The 20,565-nt window shown below is 40.6% G+C and overlaps 1 protein-coding gene across 12 annotated transcripts in view; it reads left to right on the top strand.

Moving 5' to 3' along the window:
• The window catches only part of LOC121232947 (F-BAR domain only protein 2-like), a 114,768-nt gene extending 96,384 nt beyond the window's left edge, over positions 1-18,384 (top strand). For 8 of the 12 annotated variants that reach the window (XM_041121472.1, XM_041121469.1, XM_041121470.1 and 5 more), the window contains 7 exons: positions 325-436; positions 1,042-1,197; positions 3,437-3,569; positions 10,608-10,807; positions 13,024-13,088; positions 15,536-15,700; positions 15,937-18,384. In XM_041121472.1, the coding sequence (XP_040977406.1) occupies positions 325-436; positions 1,042-1,197; positions 3,437-3,569; positions 10,608-10,807; positions 13,024-13,088; positions 15,536-15,700; positions 15,937-15,959 (854 nt within the window). In that variant the 3' untranslated portion in view covers positions 15,960-18,384. Of the gene's footprint in view, positions 1-324; positions 437-1,041; positions 1,198-3,436; positions 3,570-9,132; positions 9,290-10,607; positions 10,808-13,023; positions 13,130-15,535; positions 15,701-15,936 lie in introns of those variants that run through there. The other 4 variants (XM_041121468.1, XR_005931771.1, XM_041121475.1 and 1 more) reach the window with 4 other exon arrangements.
• The last annotated feature ends 2,181 nt before the right edge of the window (positions 18,385-20,565 follow it).

The following is a 20,565-nucleotide window of genomic DNA, read 5'->3' on the forward strand; positions in this document are numbered from 1 at the left end:
TTCCTTTGGATCTGTTGACTTCAGTTTCATCAGTAGCCATTTTAATGCAGTGTTCTTCTGTCTTGTGTATTTCCTTGTGTCTGTCCATTTACAAAATGTCATACTCGTAGTCCTGTTTTTTTTAGGCTGCTAAGCAGTATTTTGATGGTGTGATTGTACTGTACTATGTTTATTTTTTTCCACATCCTTTTCAAGTAATACTTCAGACTCTGCTGTGACCTTGATGGTAGTAATCTCTTGTAAAAATGACAGGTGTAGTCAACCATTCTGAAATCTATTGCTGAGCTTTTTGAAAATTAAACCTATACGCTGTATGTATTCTAGGTGTTTCACGTGGTTCCAGCCCTGTCAGACTTGGAAACCAGGACACCTTGCCTGTTGCAGTAGCCCTTACTGAATCTGTTAACGCCTACTTTAAAGGAGCAGATCCCACAAAGTTAGTTAAATAGTGAATTGTTTTGAATGTAATAAATTACAATAAGAAAACACACTAGTTCTGGTTTTAATATTTTTGGGGAAAATGTATATACATTAGAAGGGGGATTCACAGGGTTTTTTCCCCCGATTATAAGTGACAGCAGTGGCTTATCACTCTCTATTGGCCTAGGAGTTCATATATCCCTGCTTTACAAAAATGTGTTCAATGAGAACACTGAAAATGAGAAGGGTTTTTATTATAGTCAGGTAGGTGCTACATGTAAATTTGGGCAGCTTAAAAGCACTTCATTCCCTCTGTCACTTTGCTTGCTATGCTACTTAGGCCTTGCCTAAGCATAGTCATGCCATGTTTTCAAAGCCTGAAAAATATCTACCTGTACTACTGTATGCTTAACCAGCTAAACTTTTTTCTTATTTCATCTGACTTCCAAGTTGAAAGTGATAGTACATTGTCATAGTGCCACATTATCCTCATTTGAAATTGATTTTCTGTGTTGAATTCAGCTCATCAGATTGTAAAAGTACAATGATTGCTTTAAAATTAGTATTAAAACTAGGCAGTTAATGAGTTGCAATAAAACTGATGTTTTCATTTTCTTCTAGATGTATTGTGAAGATCACTGGTGATATGACAGTATCATTCCCAAGTGGGATTATTAAAGTCTTCACCAGCAACCCATCTCCAGCTGTGCTCTGCTTCAGGGTAAAAAACACAAGTAAACTAGAGCAGATTCTTCCAAATGCACAACTTGTATACAGGTTTTGTATTTTATTTTTTTTTAATATAAAAGTAAACTACATGATTTGTAAAATGTGAATTGTTGTATATATAAATCAGAATTCTCTACAGTCTTGTTAATTTGCTTATACATAATTTAATTTCCTGAACTAATCTTGTTTAGCTCAGTTTCTCTCCACTGCCACCATTAAAAATTTCAGACTTGAAACTTATGCTGAATATAACAGGAGCCATAAAAAATAGTTTGCAAATGTAGCTGTGTTTAAAAAAAAAAAAAAGTTTAATAACCTTTTAAAAAAAAAAAAAAAAAAACCCAAACCACAAACAAACCTTTTTTCTAATCAAACTACATGAACAATATAACTAATTACAACTACAGAGAAAAATTAGATGTCAAAAATAGGACACATGGATTTCCTTATACAGTAGTAACTATGGTAAGATTAAATTATGAAACAGTAGCCTTAAATAGAAAACAAGTAGTAGGAGCTACACCTAATCTCATTTGTCAGTTATTAGTGTATCTTTTAAGCTGTATCATTTCTACAGTAGATCAGATCCATTACATAACTATATCTCTCAAGTGTATAGCAGCATGCTTAGGAGAATTCTTAAGAATTTAAAAAAAAAAAGTGTAAAAGCAGATATCTGTTTCAGCTGAGCAGTTTTGCTTTCATTTATTGGAGAAATTATTTGAAAACCAGTTAAACACTTCTAGATGCTACATTTGTTAAATTACTGAAATAACTTGAAACAATCAAACCATATGCATCCATTCTTTTGTATTTAATTTCATTTTGATCATTCATGCTTAATGTAATGAACGTTTCATACAAAATTAATTTATTGTTCTTTGACATGACAGTTTATAACTGAAATGTTAGCAGAGCCATATCTGAAAGTGAATTATACTGAAAAATTATATTTTAGAAAAAAGTGAAAATGTCTAGTATTCTTGTCTGAGTGCTGTAACACTTCACCTCTAATTAGAAAGGATGTATGTACTGGATATTTATGAAGTTAAACCCGTATGGTAATAATTTGACTCTTCATCATATACTGCAATGACCGTCGTTTGCTTAGTATTTATAGAGATGGAACTTTTTAATGTGAGTGATATTTGTGGAGACATCAGAATTTCTGTTTTGAATTACACTTGGTTGTGGAGCAGCAGAAGGATTTTGCTACTGGTTTCATTTGTTTAAATTTTGGAAGGTCTCTGTGATAAGTGTTTATCTATATATTTTTGTGGGAAATGGTAATTGCATGAATGACAACACTATTGACAACCAAATTCGAAGTAAATTGGACAGGCTACTGGTATGTAAGTCACTGTTATAGGCCATTCAATCTATTGCAGTCATATTTACTGTGTTCCAGGTGCTCGTTTTCAGCTTTCACTCTGTGCACACGCACTCTGCATGCCTCCTTAGGGATGGATGCAGTTCCTCTATGTATCCACAGATGATCCGTGGAGCTCTTGAATTCTTAAGTGATTTGAATTTTCTTTCTGAATCGCTTTTCTTAAAAGTTTTATCCTTATTAAAAAATAAACCTGATGCAACCAGAGCTGAAAATATTCTTGATCTGCAAAACATTTTCATGCTCCAATAGCTCCCAACCAGGATTTTGCATCTGCAGTCATGTGCAGTCTTACCTACATATAGATATTATATAATAAATTGTTACTAAGATTGAATGTAACTATAAGTATCTGAGGAACAATTGTTTATAATTTGAAAATCACTTTTATTGAAAAAAATTTTGAAAGCTTACGCTCTCTATAAATATGTGAAAGCGTGGTAATACATACAGCACAAATCTTAATTCAGTGCATTAGTGAAGCTATGTCATAACAAAAACTAATTATGATTTTAGGATTTATTCCAAATTGGATAACATTCCTTTTCAAAGACCACTTTCATCACCACCTCCCACACATTCTCACAGCACCTGATTGTATTAAAATTGTGTTTTATTAAATGTAAAATCTAAATTCAGCATTAACTCCATCTTGTGATGCAGATCATCAGTAGAGGAAACTCACTGCTCCACAACCTGGAAGGAGAATTTTTACCAGATAAAACAAGCAGTTAATTTGTCTTAATATTTAGGAAGGTACAATTATGTGTTTAAAAGCATTAGAACAAATTCTTGCTTGAAATAGTGAAGGGGAAAGATCTAGTCTTAATTTTTAGACATCTGAAATAATAAAACTCAGTGTTGCCTTCTGATTCCTACCTTTCTTTTTCTTTGTAGTGATCAGTCACAAAGTGACTCCAGTACTAAGGATTTTTGGATGAACATGCAAGCTATAACTGTCTACCTCAAGAAATTATCAGAGCAGAATCCATCTGCCTCCTATTATAATGTGGATGTTTTAAAGTATCAGGTAAACACTTTTTTCCCTTTGGAATTTTTTAAGGAACTCTGGCAGATTTCATATCTATATGGACACTATAAGAATTGTTCTTTGCCTGCTTGCATGCAGATGAACTGTCATCCCTCATCTAGGCCAATTCTGTTTGTCACTGTTTCCAATGCATAGGCTCTGCCCAGGCTCAGTGCATTCATGTTATGCCTTCATGTCATTCCCTGTTCATTTATGACCTGTTTCAGCTTGCTCACACTTCAGTCCAATTCACGTGTGCAAGCTTCAAACACTGCTTCTTTAGGTATTTGTTAACAAAGCTAAGTTTTCCTTGAATTTAGGGGTTTTGGTGGGAGTTTGAGTTTGTAATTATATTGTATTTTGATTTTGTCGTTGCATAATTTTTGGATGCTATAGCTAATCAGCTGTAATATATGAGAATGCATGATGTTCTCACCTCTCATAATATAATAGAACAACTCATCCTGGAAACCATTTACAAGCACATGGAGGACAAGCAAGTCATCAGGAGTAGTCAGCATGGATTCACCAAGGGGAAGTCATGCTTGACCAACTTGATAAACTTCTATGATGAAATGACTAGCCTGGTAGATGAGGGGAGAGCAGTGGATATTGTCTACCTAGACTTCAGGAAGGCTTTCAACACTGTCTCCCATAGCATCCTCATAGAGAAGCTGTTGAAGTATGGGCTGGATGAGCAGATATTGAGGTGGATTGAAAACTGGCTGAACAGCCAGGCCCAGAGGGTGATGGTCAGTGGCATGAGGTCTAGTTGGAGGCCAGTAACTAGCCAGTGTACCCTGGGGTCAATACTGTGTCCAATCCTGTTTAACATCTTCATTAAAGATCTGGATGAGGGGGCAGAGTGTACTCTCATCATGTTTGATGATGATGCCAAACTGGGAGGAGTGGCTGATAGGCCAGAGGGTTGTGCTGCCATCCAGGGGGACCTCAACAGGCTGGGGAAATGGGCTGACAGGAACCTCATGAAGTTCAACAAGGGGAAGTGCACAGTCCTGCACCTGGGGAGGAACAACCCCAGGCACCAGTATATGCTGGGGACCACCCAGCTGGAAAGCAGCTTGGCAGAAAAGGACCTGGAGCTCCTGGTGGACACCAAGTTGAACATGAGCTAGCAATGTGCCCTTGCAGCAAAAAAGGCTAATGGTATCCTGAACTGTATTAGGCAAAGTATTGCCAGCAGGTTGAGGGAGGTGTGATCCTTCCCCTCTGCTCAGCACTGGTGAGGCCGTACCTGGAGTCCTGTGTTCAGTTCTGGGATTCTCAGTACAAGAGAGACATAGAGCTACTGGAGACAGTCCAGTGAAGGGCCACAAAGATGATGAAGGGACTGGAGCATCTCTCCTATGAGGAAAGGCTGAGAGCTGGGACTGTTCAGCCTGGAGAAGAGAAGGCTCAGGGGTGATCTCATCCATTTGTATAAATACCTGAAGGGAGAGTGCAAAGAAGACAGAGCCAGGCTCTTTTCTATGGTGCCTGGTGACAGGACTAGAGGCAACGGGCACAAACTGAAACACAGGAGGTTCTGCCTGAACATCAGGAAGCACTTTTTGACTGTAAGGGTGACCAAGCACTGGAACAGGTTGTCCAGAGAGCTTGTGGAGTCTCCCTTCTTGGAGATCTTCAAAAGCCGTCTGGACATGGTCCTGGGCAACCGGCTGTAGGTGGTCCTGCTTGAGCAGGGGCGTTGGACAAGAAGACCTCCAGAGGTCCCTTCCAACCTCAACCATTCTGTGTGATTCTGTGAGAAGAGGTTCTGGCTGTCAACAAAAAATCTTCATGAAAATTCAAGACAGACAGACTCTCCTCAAAAGGGAGAACAGGGCTTTGCTAAGCCTGCACTGAGCTGGTTGAACATCTGAGCCAATTGTCTCTACATCAAAAAACAAAAGGAACCTAGCAGTGCAGCTATTAACATCATTGTAGCTTTCCACATCCTCAATATAGTTTAAAATCTTGGCATACTGAATCTATAAAAAGCATGTTAGGTACACAGAGAATTCCTGAGAAAGATGGAAGGAACAGAACATATCTTTGGATTGCAGAAATGAGTACTGTGGAAGAATGAGATCTATTTAAGATCTTTACTGTTTGGGGGAAAAATGAGGCAGTAGCATAGAATCATAGACCTTTAAGATCCAGTCCAACCGTCAACCATGCCCACTACACCATGTCCTGAAGTGCCTTGTCTACATGTTTTTTGAATACCTCCAGGGATGGTGACACCACCACTTCCCTGGGCAGCCTGTTCCAATGCCTGACAACCCTTTCAGTAAAGAAATTTTTCCTAATATCCAATCTAAACCTCCCCTGGCACAACTTGAGGCCATTTCCTCTCGTCCTATCACTAGTTACTTGATAGAAGAGACCAGTACCCACCTCACTACAACCTCCCTTCAGGTAATTGTAGAGAGTGATAAGGTCTCCCCTCAGCCCCCTCTTCTCCAGACTAAACAGCCCCAGCTCCCTCAGCTGCTTCTCATAAAACTTGTGCTCTAGGCCCCTCACCAACTTGGTTGCCCTTCTCTGGACATGCTCCAGCACCTCAATGTCTTTCCTGTAGTGAGGGGCCTAAAACTGAACACAGTACTTGAGGTGTGGCCTCACCAGTGCTGAATACAGGGGAACAATCACTTCCCTAGTCCTGCTGGCCACACTATTTCTGATACAGGCCAGGATACTATTGGCCTTCTTGGCCACCTGGGCACACTGCTGGCTCATATTCAGCCGGCTGTCAACCAGCACCCCCAGGTCCTTTTCTGCCAGGCAGCTTTCCAGCCACTCTTCCCCAAGCCTGTAGCGCTGCATGGGGTTGTTGTGACCCAAGTGCAGGACCTGGTACTTGGCCTTGTTGAACCTCATACAGTTGGCCTCGGCCCATCGATCCAGCCTGTCCAGATCCCTCTGTAGAGCCTTTCTACCCTCAAGCAGATGAACCCTTCCTCCCAACTTGGTGTCATCTGCAAACTTGCTGAGGGTGCACTTGATCCCCTCGTCCAGATCATTGATAAAGATATTGAACAGAACTGGCCCCAATACTGAGCCCTGGGGAACACCACTTGTGACCTGCTGCCAACTGGATTTAACTCCATTCACCACAACTCTCTAGGCCCAGCTATCCACACAGGTTTTTTTTTACCCAGTGAAGAGTATGCCCGTCCAAGCCATGAGCAGCCAGTTTCTCCAGGAGAATGCTGTGGGAAACGGTGTTAAAGGCTTTATTGAAGTCCAGGTAGACAACATCCACAGCCTTTCCCTCATCCACTAGGCAGGTCACCTTGTCGTAGAAGGAGATCAGGTTGGTCAAGCAGGACCTGCCTTTCGTAAACCCATGCTGGCTGGGCCTGATCCCCTGGTTGTCCTGTACGTGTCATGTGATGGCACTCAAGATGAGCCGCTCCATAATCTTTACCGGTACCGAGGTCAGGCTGACAGGCCTGTAGTTCCCTGGATCCTCCCTCTGACCCTTCTTGTAAATGGGCGTCACTTTGGCAAGCCTCCAGTCCTCTGGGACCTCCCCTGTTGACCAGGACTGCTGATAAATGATGGAGAGTGGCTTCGCAAGCTCCTCTGCCAGCTCCCTCAGTACTCTTGGATGGATCCATCTGGTCCCATAGATTTGTGAGTGTCCAGGCAGTGTAGCAGGTCATTAACTATTTCCTCCTGGATTAAGGGGGGTATATTCTGCTCTTCATCCTCACTTTTCAGCTCAGGGGGCAGAGTACCCTGAGGATAACTGGTCTCCCTATTAAAGACTGAGGCAAAGAAGGCATTAAGTACCTCAGCCTTTTCCACATCTTTGGTGGCAATGTTCCCGTCTGTATCCAATAAAGGATAGATATTCTCCGTGGCTCTCTTTTTGTTGTTAATATATTTGTAAAAACATTTTTTGTTGTCTCTTACAATAGTGGCCAGATTGAGTTCTAGCTGAGTTTTTGCCTTTCTAATTTTCTCTCTGCATGACCTAACAAGATCCCTGTACTCTTCCTGAGTTGCCTGCCCTTTCTTCCAAAGATGATAAACTCTCCTTTTTTTCCTGAGTCCCAGCAAAAGATCCCTGTTCAGCCAGGCCAGTCGTCTTCCCCGACGGTTCGTCTTGTGGTGCATGGGAATAGCCTGGTCCTGAGCCATTAAGACTTCCTTCTTGAAGAATGTCCATCCCTCCTGGACCCCTTTGCTCTTCAGGACTGTCTCCCAAGGAACTTTCTCAACCAGCGTCCTGAACAGGCCAAAGTTTGCCTTCTGGCAGTCCATAGTGGTGTATTTGCTGATCCCCTTCCTTACCTCACCAAGAATCGAGAATTCTATCATTTCATGGTTGCTAAGCCCGGGACGGCCTCCGACCACCACATCTCCCACCAGTCCTTCTCTGTTTGTAAACAGTAGGTCTAGCGAGGCTCCTCCCTTGGTAGGCTCACCTACCAGCTTGTCTTCTACAAGTTATCTTCCACACACTCCAGGAACCTCCTGGACTGCTTACTCTCTGCCGTGTTGTATTTCCAGCAGACGTCTGGAAAGTTGAAGTCTCCCACGAGGACAAGGGCACACCATTCTGAGACTACTGCCAGCCGCTTGTAGAATGATTCATCCGTCTCTCTAACCTGGTTGGGTGGTCTGTAACAGACTCCCAGCACAATATCTGCCTTGTTGGCCTTCCCTCTCATCCTTACTCTTAAGCACTCAACCTTATCATCACAGTCATGGAGCTCTGTACAATCAAAACACTCCCTAACATAGAGAGCCACCCCCCCACCTCTCCTTCCTTGCCTATCCCTTCTGAAGAGCTGATAGCCATCCATTGCAGCACTCCAGTCATGGGAGTCATCCCACCATGTTTCTGTGATGGTGACTAAGTCATAGCTATCCTGCTGCACAATGGCTTCCAGCTCCTCCTGTTTATTGCCCATGCTGCGTGCATTGGCATAGATGCACTTGAGCTGGGCTATGGATTCCACATTAGCATGCCGCCCCCAGGCTCATCTCTGGTGAGCCTAGTTTTATCCCTTGCCCCCTTCAAACCTAGTTTAAAGCCCTCTCTATGAGCCCCACCGACTCATGAGTGAGAATCCTTTTCCCCCTCTGAGATAGCTGGACTCCATCTGTCGCCAGCAAGCCCGGTGGCGTGTAAACCTCCCCATGATCAAAAAACCCAAAATTCCACTGATGGCACCAGCCTCTGAGTCACCTATTAATCAGGTGTGTTTTCCTGTTCCTTTCAGTATATTTCCCTGTCACTGAAGGGATTGAGGAAAACACTACCTGTGCTCCTGATCCTTCCACTAATCGCCCCAGTGCCCTGAAGTCCCTTTTGATTGCTTTTGGACTTCTCTCTGCAATCTCATCACTGCCAACCTGCACAACCAATAGCAGGTAATAATCAGAGGGCCAAACCAGACCGGGGAGTTTCCTAGTAATGTCTTTTACCCGGGCCCTAGGGAGGCAGCAGACTTCCCTGTGGGATGGGTCAGGTCTGCATATTGGGCCCTCTCTCCCCCCAGAAGGGAATCACCTATGACAATTGCCCTCCTTTTTCTCTTAACAGAGGCTGTCAGAATGCGTGGGGCTGACTGACTCAACCTAGGCAGCCCCCTGGATAGGCCTTCATCTACATTCTGATCTTCATTGGCCTGGTCCTCAAGTTCCAGAGCCCCATACCTGTTGTGTAGGGGCAACTGGGAAGGTGAGGGAGACCGGGAGGGGATTCGCCTGTCTCCCCAAGCAGGGACCTGTATCTATTCCCCTCCATCTCTTAGGTCCCCTCTTGCCTGGTGGCAACTGGGCAGGGGATCCTCTGCTTCTTGTGGAGCCTCCATCTGCTGCCTCTGCCTCTGCCTCAGGGATGGTAGGGTGTGGGTCCACCAATCTATCTCCCTCTCACACTCCCTGATACTCCTTAACTTTTCCACTTCCTCCTTCAGCTCTGCCACCAGGCTGAGCAGATCATCCACCTGGTCACACCTCACACAGGAGTTGTCCCTGCTGCCCTCTGGTACCAGTGATAGGCTCAGGCACTCCCTGCAGCCAGAGACCTGGACAGCTGCATGTTTGCTTGGCAGCTCTGTCTCGGTCGCTGCATTTTTCCTAGCAATGGCTTTCACCCGAGTGGCAACCATAGCTGGGTCTCCTTCTGAGGACGATGCCCACTGCATGAGTAGCCTTCTCATGCTGGGAAGGGGGCTACGCCCTGTTCGCTGGCTCTCCTCAGGGTAGTTTAAATCTCCCGCGGTTGCCCCTGGTAACGCCCACGCCATGTCAGCCACCATGTCAGCCCCTCTCACGAGAGCTGCCAGCTCTGGATGGGTCTCTGCTCTTCCTCGGGGTTCCCGGCTCTGGGAACCTCCTTGTCCGCCTCAATCTAGTGCTTAGCTGCCGAACTTACCGTTGCTGCTGCCAGTCTCATCACCAGCATGCGGAAGCCCTGGCCAATAGAAAGCGTTCTGGGCTGCCAAGGAAAGGCGAGAGGGGACATTGGGGCATAGAAGGTTCCTCAAGTAGACTAGGAAAGTGGTAGAGGTGCAGCAGGGCAGTAGCACAAGTTCAGCTACAGAAGCAACAGCATCCAACTCTCCTGCAGCAGGAAAATAATGCATTTAATAGGTAAGAACTGTTTTGCTGGCTGCCCATCCAATGATGGGTATTGCCTTCTGCTGCTGGCTGGGCAGCTGAATTCAACTATTAAGGATGAAGTCATTTTGCCGCAAGCATGTTTCTTGTGTGAGGCAGAACACAAGACTAGAACAAAACTGTTTTGACTTATGAAAGCCAGAACAGGAAGGAGCCTCGTGGGCCAGAGCGAGTTTAAACATTTTTTAAATTATTTTAATTTAAAATTAAAAGAACAGGAATTACTTTAGGCTACAACAGTCTTCAGAATTCTGAGGTTAAGGGCTCAGAGGTCAATTGTTCTTTTGGTCATTTGTCAGGATTTAGAGTTATACTCGTTACCATCATTCCCTAATTCTGCCCAAAAGGGGAATATTTTAATTAAGCTGCTTTCAATGGTTTGTTCTTTTACAGGTATCTTCAAATGGCATCCAGTCCACTCCCTTGAATCTTGCAACTTACTGGAAATGTAATGCTAGCACTACTGATGTGAGAGTGGATTATAAATACAATCCAGAGTCTATGAATGTGCCTAGTATGCTGTCTAATGTCCAGGTTGTGGTACCAGTAGATGGAGGAGTAACAAACATGCAATCACTTCCACCTGCAAAATGGTAATATTAATACTTTTTATTATTTTAAATTCATTTCAGTTTATTCATTAGTGTCAGCCTGAAAAATGTCACTGGAAGAAACAGCTAATTTTTTTTCCTCTTGATAAAATGCATGGTATCAGATGTTTAGGACATTTTCTGGTCCAAAACAGATCATGTACAGCCAATTCACATAAACTCAAATGAGACTATATTGCACCCATTCCAACTGTGTAATAATACAAGCCTTTCTGAAATTTCCAATGTTTGCTTTCTTTTAGCTAATAGACAGGATAGATATTTTTAAAAACATGATTTGAAACCAAAATATCTTAATGGTTAAAAATATTATATATATGTGTGTGTGTATAAATATATCCATATATATAGATTATATAGAGAGAGTAGAAGGCATGCAGTTCTTAAAAAGATTTCTTGGTTGTTCTAGCTTAAAAATTAACTTCTAATTGAAATGGTTTTAAAACAAACTTCAGTAACTGAGGAGTTCTTCATAAGCCTGGTAGCATTGTCTCTCAAGTCAAGCATCGTGCTGATTATCTGACTCGCAGCTACCTGCCGCCACCTTCTAAGCCTGCAGACCATTTACAGCAGCACTTGAAAGCGAGACACGTGTCTCGGATAATTATGTTTGTGAAAACAAGCAGAGGGTAGCAGGGCTAGGCAGAGCGGGACATCCCTGGAGCAAAAGGTGAGCAGAATTCAATCACTGTGCCTGTGGTTTGGCAGCACATAGGTACCTGCGCAACTGTAACGTAATTCCTGGACTGTTTACTTCCAAGAGGGACAAGAGGGTCTTTTTAACATGAAGGTTAAGAGGGCAAAGAATACGAAGTTGAGGGAAGTCAGGCTTTGTTAACCTTATTACTTATAGATCAGTTTACCTTATAAAGCAAGGTTCAGAAATAGAATAAACCTGGTGTATTTTACAGAAAGGTTCTGATGTTTCTGGAGGCAATACATTTAAATGTGTTAATTAGACAAAGTGGTAATACAGTATCATTTTAAGTGGAAAAAATCCTGGCAAGATTGAATCTTTCTTGACTTGGTATTTCAAGGGAGCAATACTTTTAACCAAATCACCTTAAGTTTATTCTGAGCAAGGGCAGGTTCGGTATCCTGCCTGTACAACTTGACTAGACTTTTGGTGAAGTCAGTCTCCCCCCTCTCTGCTCAGGCTTCTTCCACAAACCCCTCTAATGAAACCTGAGTGAGAGCAGGAATGCCCACCCAGAACACCTAGTGTTAGCGAGGAAGACTCAAAACTTAGTGACAGTTTCATTGCAGATTCATCGGAGTGAGGGACTTGAGCCTCAGGTATTCTCTCTTTCACCTAGGTAACTACCCAAGGCCAGAATTTTGAGCCTTGAAAGCTGACAAAAAATATACAGTCATGTCCCAGGCAGCTCTAGTATGTGTCTCCTGCTATATGTTTGGTCTAGTGGGTTGGGTGATGGGGTTTTGTTTTTTTTAAGAATGAATGTTTTATAATTCAACCTACAAGTAACCACTACCATCTATGCTACTTGTGTGAGCATTTCACTCCTGCTACACTAATGCCAAAGACAGTTTCAAACCTATCAGCACTTCATGCTGCTCACAGCTTTAAGTTGTTGACTTTTCTTTGATGGAACAGCTGCAAAGTTCTTGAAGAGTTAAAATGCCCTGTCAGCTTACGGACTATGGTGCTTGGTGCCCTTTGCTTTTCTGCCCCTTTACAACATCAGAAGTTAGCTTAAACCCTGAGTCACTTCTGCCAACTAGTTTTACTAGAATGGAAATGGAATTCACACAGCCAGGAGTCTCACATAAGGGAGAACAATCAGCATTGCTCCCCCTCATACCATCGTCATGAAGCATAAAGACCCAGCTTTCAAACTTCTTCCAGCATGTTTGGCCTTTCCTTACCCTTTGAGACCACAGAGGGTTTTGAATTGTGGAGCCATAACCTGGGCATAGGACAGTGTTAACTGTATAAAAAGGTGGTATGTGCATCTGAGCTCTGCTGCAAGCTCAGGGGCATGCAGACACACCCTTCTGTTTTCCTGTTTGCTTTGTATAGTTTTCCACAAACTCACCTTAAAATGATCAAATATTTTTATAAACCTCCATTGAGAGATGTAGGTTATACGTACATGGTCTGTAAGGTACCAGTGTAAATCCAGGGAAATAATATTCTAAAAATTGGTGCTTATAACTAACCTACCATTCTCTTACAGGAATACAGACCAGACGAAAGCTTATTGGAAAATATCTAGCATTTCAGAGAAGTCCGAGAATGGAGGCAAGTTGAACTCTTGTTTTGTTTTCTTGTACAGTAACAAGGTAATCATTTTAGCCTCTATGTCCTCGTGCCTGTTTACACTTGCTGTATCCTGTTTATCAGTTCACCTTCTTCTCAATGAAATTCCTCCTGAGAGATTCCATTAACAGTGAGATGTAATAATATTAACTAATTATAAAAAGAAAAATAGCGAAGCCCCTTGAAAGCAGCTAGTACCACTATTTTAGTTTAGACTGGGCAAGGAAATTATTACATCAGTGCTATTTGGAAATGAGCAGTTATTCAAAGGAAAATACATTTAATATCTGTGTTCTGGTTTTCCACACACTGACAATTGAGATAAAGTAGAAAGAGGTAAGTGGAAGAACTGGGGGAAAGAAAAAAAAATAAATCCAAAAGTCCTGTGCTGAGATAGGCTCAACTATAGATGATTCTTGACCAACATTTTGAGGGTTTTCATTTTGACCATATACGATTCCAGGAAAAAAATAAATCTATGCACATCTGCTCAGAGTGGTAATTTATATAGCATTTTGTAAGGTAGCAATAGTTGTACTCTGCCCAGCTGCCTTTCCCTGAGGTCCAGCTGATGTCATAGCCCTTGCAGCCTTTGCAGATGCAATGTCTTTCTGAAGCAGAAAAACAGAAAAAGGGAGGCATCTCATCCACAAAGCCTCTGTGGAGAAATGGACTTGCAGTGTAACGGAAAGGCCTTTGGCCCTGTTAAGAATTTAGTGAAGGGAATTATGAAAGCACAGATTTGCTTGTAAATATGACTGGTTTCATATAGGAACCACGAGCCTGGGAAGGGAAAACCTCTTGTATTGCTGCAAAGGCTGCAAAGCTGTGGTAGTCATTCAAACAAAATCAGAGAGAATTTGATCTGATAGAGGTTATTGCTGTAGTCTGGTGTATTTTATCATTCACTGACCTCACAGTTCTTTGCCATCTGTCTTCCATTATGATTATGTAGGGATATCCTTCTCTTTTTTCCTTTACCAAACTGCAGAGCTTCTTTTAAAAGAAAAAATCATACTAAAACATGAATGCAGCCAGATAAAGAGCTACTGCACACCTGCAGAGCAGCATAAAATGGGCTGCCAGTGATACAGATCATGTCTTGTGTGTGTTCAGTAGACTTGCACATATCCCGCTGCTTCTGCTATGTTCCCCTTTCTTCCCATCATCTTTCTTCCCCTTTTCTTTGAGTATAAACACTTAGTACTCACAATTCAGTGTATAAGAGGAAGTAACAATATGCTAGTCTTACACTTATGGAAACAAAGGGAGAAGTTGCAGAAACACTCTTAATATTAGGGCAAATGTCTTGAAGTCATCCTTAATCTGGTGTACAGGGTAGTAAAATGTTTTGGGTTTTTTATGTTCCAGTACATTATGTGAGCTGTCAGTTGCAGACAGAGATAAAACACAGAATAAACTTTCAAAGCACTTGAATATATGAGTTTCCATACTTACAGTGGAAAGAAGTTCCGATTTACCCAAACTGTGACAGACCTACTGAAGAAATGAAACAGACTTTTAGCTAAATTTATCAAGAACAAGCCATTGCATAAAACAATTTCATGCATCAATTCCTGCTTTTACCCTAGTAACATTTCAGTTACTAACTTTCCTCCTCATTTAGCAGTTCCTACTGACTAGTTGTTTTAAAGAAGTAAAAATACTTGACTTTCACTATTCCATTAATTAATTATTTAAATCTTTTTTCCTCAGCATATTTTGCAAGAACAAGAAAAGACTTGTTTAAGAACTAGGAAAAGAGACCAGCAATAATGTTGGGGTTTTTTTTAAATTTCTTGCATTGACTACAAAGATGTACTTAAAGTAATTTTGAACTATTACTACTTTATAATGGCACTGAAGTGAACTTCACCACTGTCTATGAAAAATCAACTGAAGTTTTTGGGGAAATGTATTTAATCAGACCTTGTCTTTATTAGAAAAAATCAGAATTTCTTTCATCTGGGTACATTACTGTTCAGCTGCATTTCTTCCAATGGTTTTGTTCATGTACATTCATCCAGGCAGATTGTGACAACATTTAAATATTCTGATGTACTTTCAAATCTGCTAATGAAAAGTACTACATACAAGATAGACCAGCAAGCATAAATGATTATTATAGGGAACAATCAGGTATTTAATGTAATAAGACCAGGCTGTCTGATATACACATTCTTCTATGAGTGTAATCTTGTAGAAATGTGTATTGCTTCTCTCTGAATCATTCACTAGTCACTGTCTTAAACAGAGTATTGGAAAAAAGAGAGTTGTACTCTCAACTCTTCTGAAAATTTATATAGGACTGCCACTAGGAATAGGTCTTAAAGATCACCATGTTAGTTCTACTTCTTACTACTAAAAATTTGGGGAGATCATCTTGGTCTTGCAAAACAACCAGCCTTTCAGTTTTGTTATTTTTATAGGTTCTGGATCCCTCAGGGCAAAATTTGAACTTTCAGAAGGACCCAGTAAACCAGCAACACTTGCGGTGCAATTCATTAGTGAAGGAAGCACCCTTTCAGGAGTAGATGTAGAGCTAGTAGGCACTGGCTATCGACTTTCTCTCCTTAAGAAGAGATTTGCCACTGGTAAGACGCTGACATACTTATATATTCAAATTAATATGATATATTCTATAGTGCTAAATTATAAATTATGAAACTGTTAAATGAGTGATGCATAAATAATTATTTTTCCTCAAAAACATGACTGAAAACTGTTTCACTTTTTTTGTTCTTCCATAGTTAGTCAAACTGCTCCCAGGAAAATACTGACACAATCTGTTTTATCTACTGACTGCAAAAAACCTACCTTTATTTTTCAGGACGGTATATGGCAGACTGCTGATGAACCTGTGGAAGTCATTGGATCAGAGGAGTGCAAGAAGCTCACTCTGCCCTTTCTACTTTTCAAACACTATTTTAACATGCATTAATTTTTTAAAAATGTTGACCTACTTTGAGGATGAACTACAAAACAGAAAATGCACTTTTAAAAGTCATTTTGCAAACTTTTTATTACTTTATAATAGCACTGAAGTTAATTTCAACACTGTAAATGATCATCTGCAATATTTGGAAAAATTTGTTCAAATTTTAGTAAATTTATATAGATGAAGTCAAAATAATAATCAATAGTTGTAATGAAAGTATGAAATTGTATGTTATACTGCAAACATTAAACCTAAACATGTAGGAAAGCAAGTAAGAAATATTTGACCTTTCCATAAGTAATAATAATTTTTCAGATTCTTTAATTGCCAGTTTTTAAAGAAAACAGAGGCAAAGTCTCACGTAGTTCTTCCATCCACTCATGCCATAAAACCAGCTGAGTTAGAGATGTATAAAAAAAAATGTAACTTGATGCCCGTGTATCATATATTATTAACATGTAAGTTGTTTTATATAGGGTTTTTTCCTAAGTGCAATGTGTTACAAAATTGCAAAAGACAGAAGAGATTTACTTCTGCAGTTAGTAAATTTTATAAGTGTTGTGATTGTTTGAATCAATGCTGTAGATTTAATTTATTTTTATATGAATTGCATAACATTTGTGCCTTTAAAAAACCAAACCTGTGCCTATCCACTTTGTTATTCACATGCCTCAATTCCTTTTTCAAAGTTTGGCTCTTCATCAAGAAAGCACGGTGTTTGTATAATGCATACAACTTTATAAAAATTCCTTTGACTGGGATTTAGGAGGCAGATTTGCAAAACTGGAGATTGTTTTAAAAGAGGTTTAAAATGCTGGTTTACTTCCTCATGGGGTAATTGCAATAAATGCGGCTGTAGTAAAGGGAGATGCATCATGCAGGACTTTGAAACTTTGATAGTAACTTTAATGTCACCAAAGATGAAAATCCTGAAAAATGACAGATGATGGTAAAAGCAAACAGCATTTCCTTTCACTTTGACTGCAAGTCTTTAGAATTTAAGTGCTTTGAGGGTTGTGTGATGTGAATGTAAATATATTACTTTGGGAGGAATAGCATTTTAGAAGGGTATTTTATAGCAGCAGGATGACAAGTACTGCCATTTCTATTATTTTAAATTTTATCTAAACCCACCAATTTTAATATTTGTATTGTCATCTAATCTGCTTGCCACAGCCTTAGCACAGGGAAGTGACACATTAGTAACATCTTTTAAAGCAGGTCACTAATTTAGAAAATATTTTATGTATTTGTATTATCAAGTGTTTTTTCAATGCTGAAATCAAAAGTATTAGGGCAAAATAATTCAATAACCTACAAGTGGGAATTTTATATGACCATTTTGAATACCAGTATCTATTTCAAATTATCTATTAAAACAATAAAACTTGCTTGAACCAGTAATTAATTGACTGCTGAAGCTTTACAATAAATTAAGCTTTGTAGAGGCTACATAAATTCTAATGTATACTACACACTTTTGCAGATAAGAGTTCCATTATTAGCACTAAGCACATACTGTACTGTAGATTTGATTGGAAGAGTATTTGGCTCTTAACTTGCTAATCTTATTGAATGGTAAATTTCTAACTCATATAAAATGGTACAGTCTTTTTACTGGAATCTTAATTGTAATCTGCTTTGCAATCAAACTGCATTTAACATGACTATTTTATTAATGAAAACCCAAAACTGTATTGCTTTTTTTAATCAAGCATTACTTTCATTTCTTAGTTAAGTAGGTCTGTTTCAGCACTTTTAAACTAGGTGATTATACATACATTTGCATTGGGTGCAGGTTGCAACTTTGAAGCCATACAAGTTTATATAGACTTTTTGTAAAGAAATTAAAAACAATGTAAAAAGTACATGTGTCTGTCTGATAAGAAAACCATATGTAGCAAGCTGGTTCTTGCTTGTGTATACAGCACTATCCTTTGTAGCTGCCTCCTAAGAAAATTAATTTGTAAACACAACTCTAAAGGATCTGAATTTTTATGGATTGTTGCTACATCAGACTGTAAATTAGAGCATACAAGTTTATCTTACAAAAATTGTAAATACTTCTGATTTTTCATAAAATATAAATTTAAAAAATTTTGCATTCATAATAAACATGTAATATATAATTTAAATACTGATTTATATTGCTTATACTTTTGCAGTTAGTCCCACAGAGCTTCTAAGCAATAATAGAACAAAACTATGCCTGTATTGAACATTTTTAAAGTGTTAATTGATTTGTAAGTGATAAGTAGTAGAGATAATCAGTACAGGAAAGACATGGACCTGTTGGAGTGGGTCCAGAGGGGGGGCCACAAAAATGGTCAGAGGGCTGGAACACCTCTCCTATGAAGACAGTCTGAGAGAGTTGGAGTTGTTCAGCCTGGAGAAGAGAAAGCTCCGGGGAGACCTTATAGCAGCCTTTCAATACCTAAAGGGGGCCTACAGGAAAGATGGGGACAAACTTTTTAGTAGGGCCTGTAGCGATAGGACAAGGGGTAATGGTTTTAAACTAAAGGAGAGTAGATTCAGACTAGATAAAAGGAAGAAATATTTTTACAGTGAGGGTGGTGAGACACTGGCACAGGTTGCCCAGAGAGGTGGTAGATGCCCCATCCCTGGAAACATTCAAGGTCAGGTTGGACGGGGCTCTGAGCAACCTGATCTAGTTGAAGATGTCCCTGCTCATTGCAGGGTGGTTGGACTAGATGACCTTTAAAGGTCCCTTCCAACCCAAACTATTCTGTGATTCTATGATAATATATGAACTCTTTTATATATTTAAAAACCACCACAGAGATGATAGGTGGAAAGATGACTTCTGCAAAGAGTTGCATCTTTACTAAACTGAAATACCTGAGATGTGCACAACGACTTGTGCCTTTACTAAATTGGTATGCTTAACTAATAACTTAGATTAGGCCTAACTGTGGATATACTTATCAGAAAAATCTCAACTTTGTAGACATGACCCGTTTTCTCTGAATAGTGCTATCAAATGCTGTACATTCCCTAACTTCCTTAATAACCATATATTTTGTTCAGTGCACAGGAAAAAAATCAGTGGCAAGATTAAAGTAATCCTTTCTGATTTCTTATGTTCCACCAGTCCAAAACAGTAGGTGATTTAAGTACTACTTTGGCAGTCTGAGAATAGTCCTTCCAAGCTGCGAGCACAGAAACAAAAGTTGAAACTGAACAAATGCATGTTTGAGACTGTTTCTTTCCTACTTAATCCCACAGCCTGTATAGTTTAATAAGTAATGACTTAGTGTGACGGTCTGACAAATTATAGTTAATGTCTCAAACATTCATTAAAGAACTTTGGTGGAGAAAACGGCCTCTGTAAAAATGCTGGAGTTTTGTGAACAGGACAATGTGGCCGGAGGAGAGGGCCCCATGGAGGGTGGGACCGCACTTCTCCAAAGCCACAATTCCTTATCTTAAGTGACCAGGAGAAGGAGCACAGCATATGCGCCTGGAGGAGGAGGCCCCACGGAGGATGGGACTGTGCTTCTATCTTAAGCGGTCATGCCAGCAGAAAAAGAGAGGCAACTCCGCAATGAACCCCCCCCCAAAGCTCACCGACCGATTCCAGAGAACCCCGGGAATGGGACTGCGCATGTCGAGACCATTGACTGACACACTATAAAAGAAGGGAGAACGAGTTCTCAGTGCGTGCCCTCCGGAACTGGATCTCTGCTGGCTGGACCAACGCTGGACCCAGGACTGGTGAAACCCTTTTCTTCTCTCTCTCTTTCTTTCTTTCTTTCTCTCTTTCTCTCTCTCCCTCTTTTCCTTCTCTCTTTTCCACAGTCCCTACACCTCATCCTTTTAAACGTAAACCATTGACCAAGTCTGAGACTAGAGTGGATCTAGCCGCCCCTGGGCTCCTCTTTGAGAAGGAGTCCAGAAAGCAAGGGGGTCTGCTCTGAACCTCGTGACTCAACGGGAGGGCTCTCCTGATACATTTCATGTTCCTTTTTCCATTTCTTTTTCTACACCTTCCTTCTCTTCTCAAACAGCGGCTTAACGACATGTTGCAAGGTTCATATTGATAAGTTCACTTGTACTTGGGCAAGGTTAGCTAGGTTGAATAAATGTTGATTGTTGTTTGAACTCCCCTGGTGTTGTTTCACCTTAATTCTGACAAAGGAAATCCACGAACCTGAGTCACTCCAGCTTTGGGATGCGACACTTAGTAAATTGACTTTTTCAGCTGGCTGGATATCATTTCAATAAGTACCATTCTTGTCATGCTGGAAAGTAGTAGTCCAAGGGTTTGATTCTTATCTTTTGTTGGAAGGCAGGACTGAAGAACGCAAGTGCCCTATGGTCAGACCAAATGGTCCATCTCACCTAGGACTCTGTCTTCAACAATGGCAGAACAGACTATGGCAAGGAGAGCTCACAAGCCATTTCCTTTCTACTTCCCCAGCATCCTCAGTTATTGGTTAGGGATGTAAAAGGGTACAACAGTGCTCAGTCCTTCTAGTATTCATTTAACTTAAAGCATCA

The sequence above is a fragment of the Aquila chrysaetos genome (genome assembly GCF_900496995.4).
Source record: "Aquila chrysaetos chrysaetos chromosome W unlocalized genomic scaffold, bAquChr1.4 W_unloc_2, whole genome shotgun sequence".
NCBI lineage: Eukaryota > Metazoa > Chordata > Aves > Accipitriformes > Accipitridae > Aquila > Aquila chrysaetos.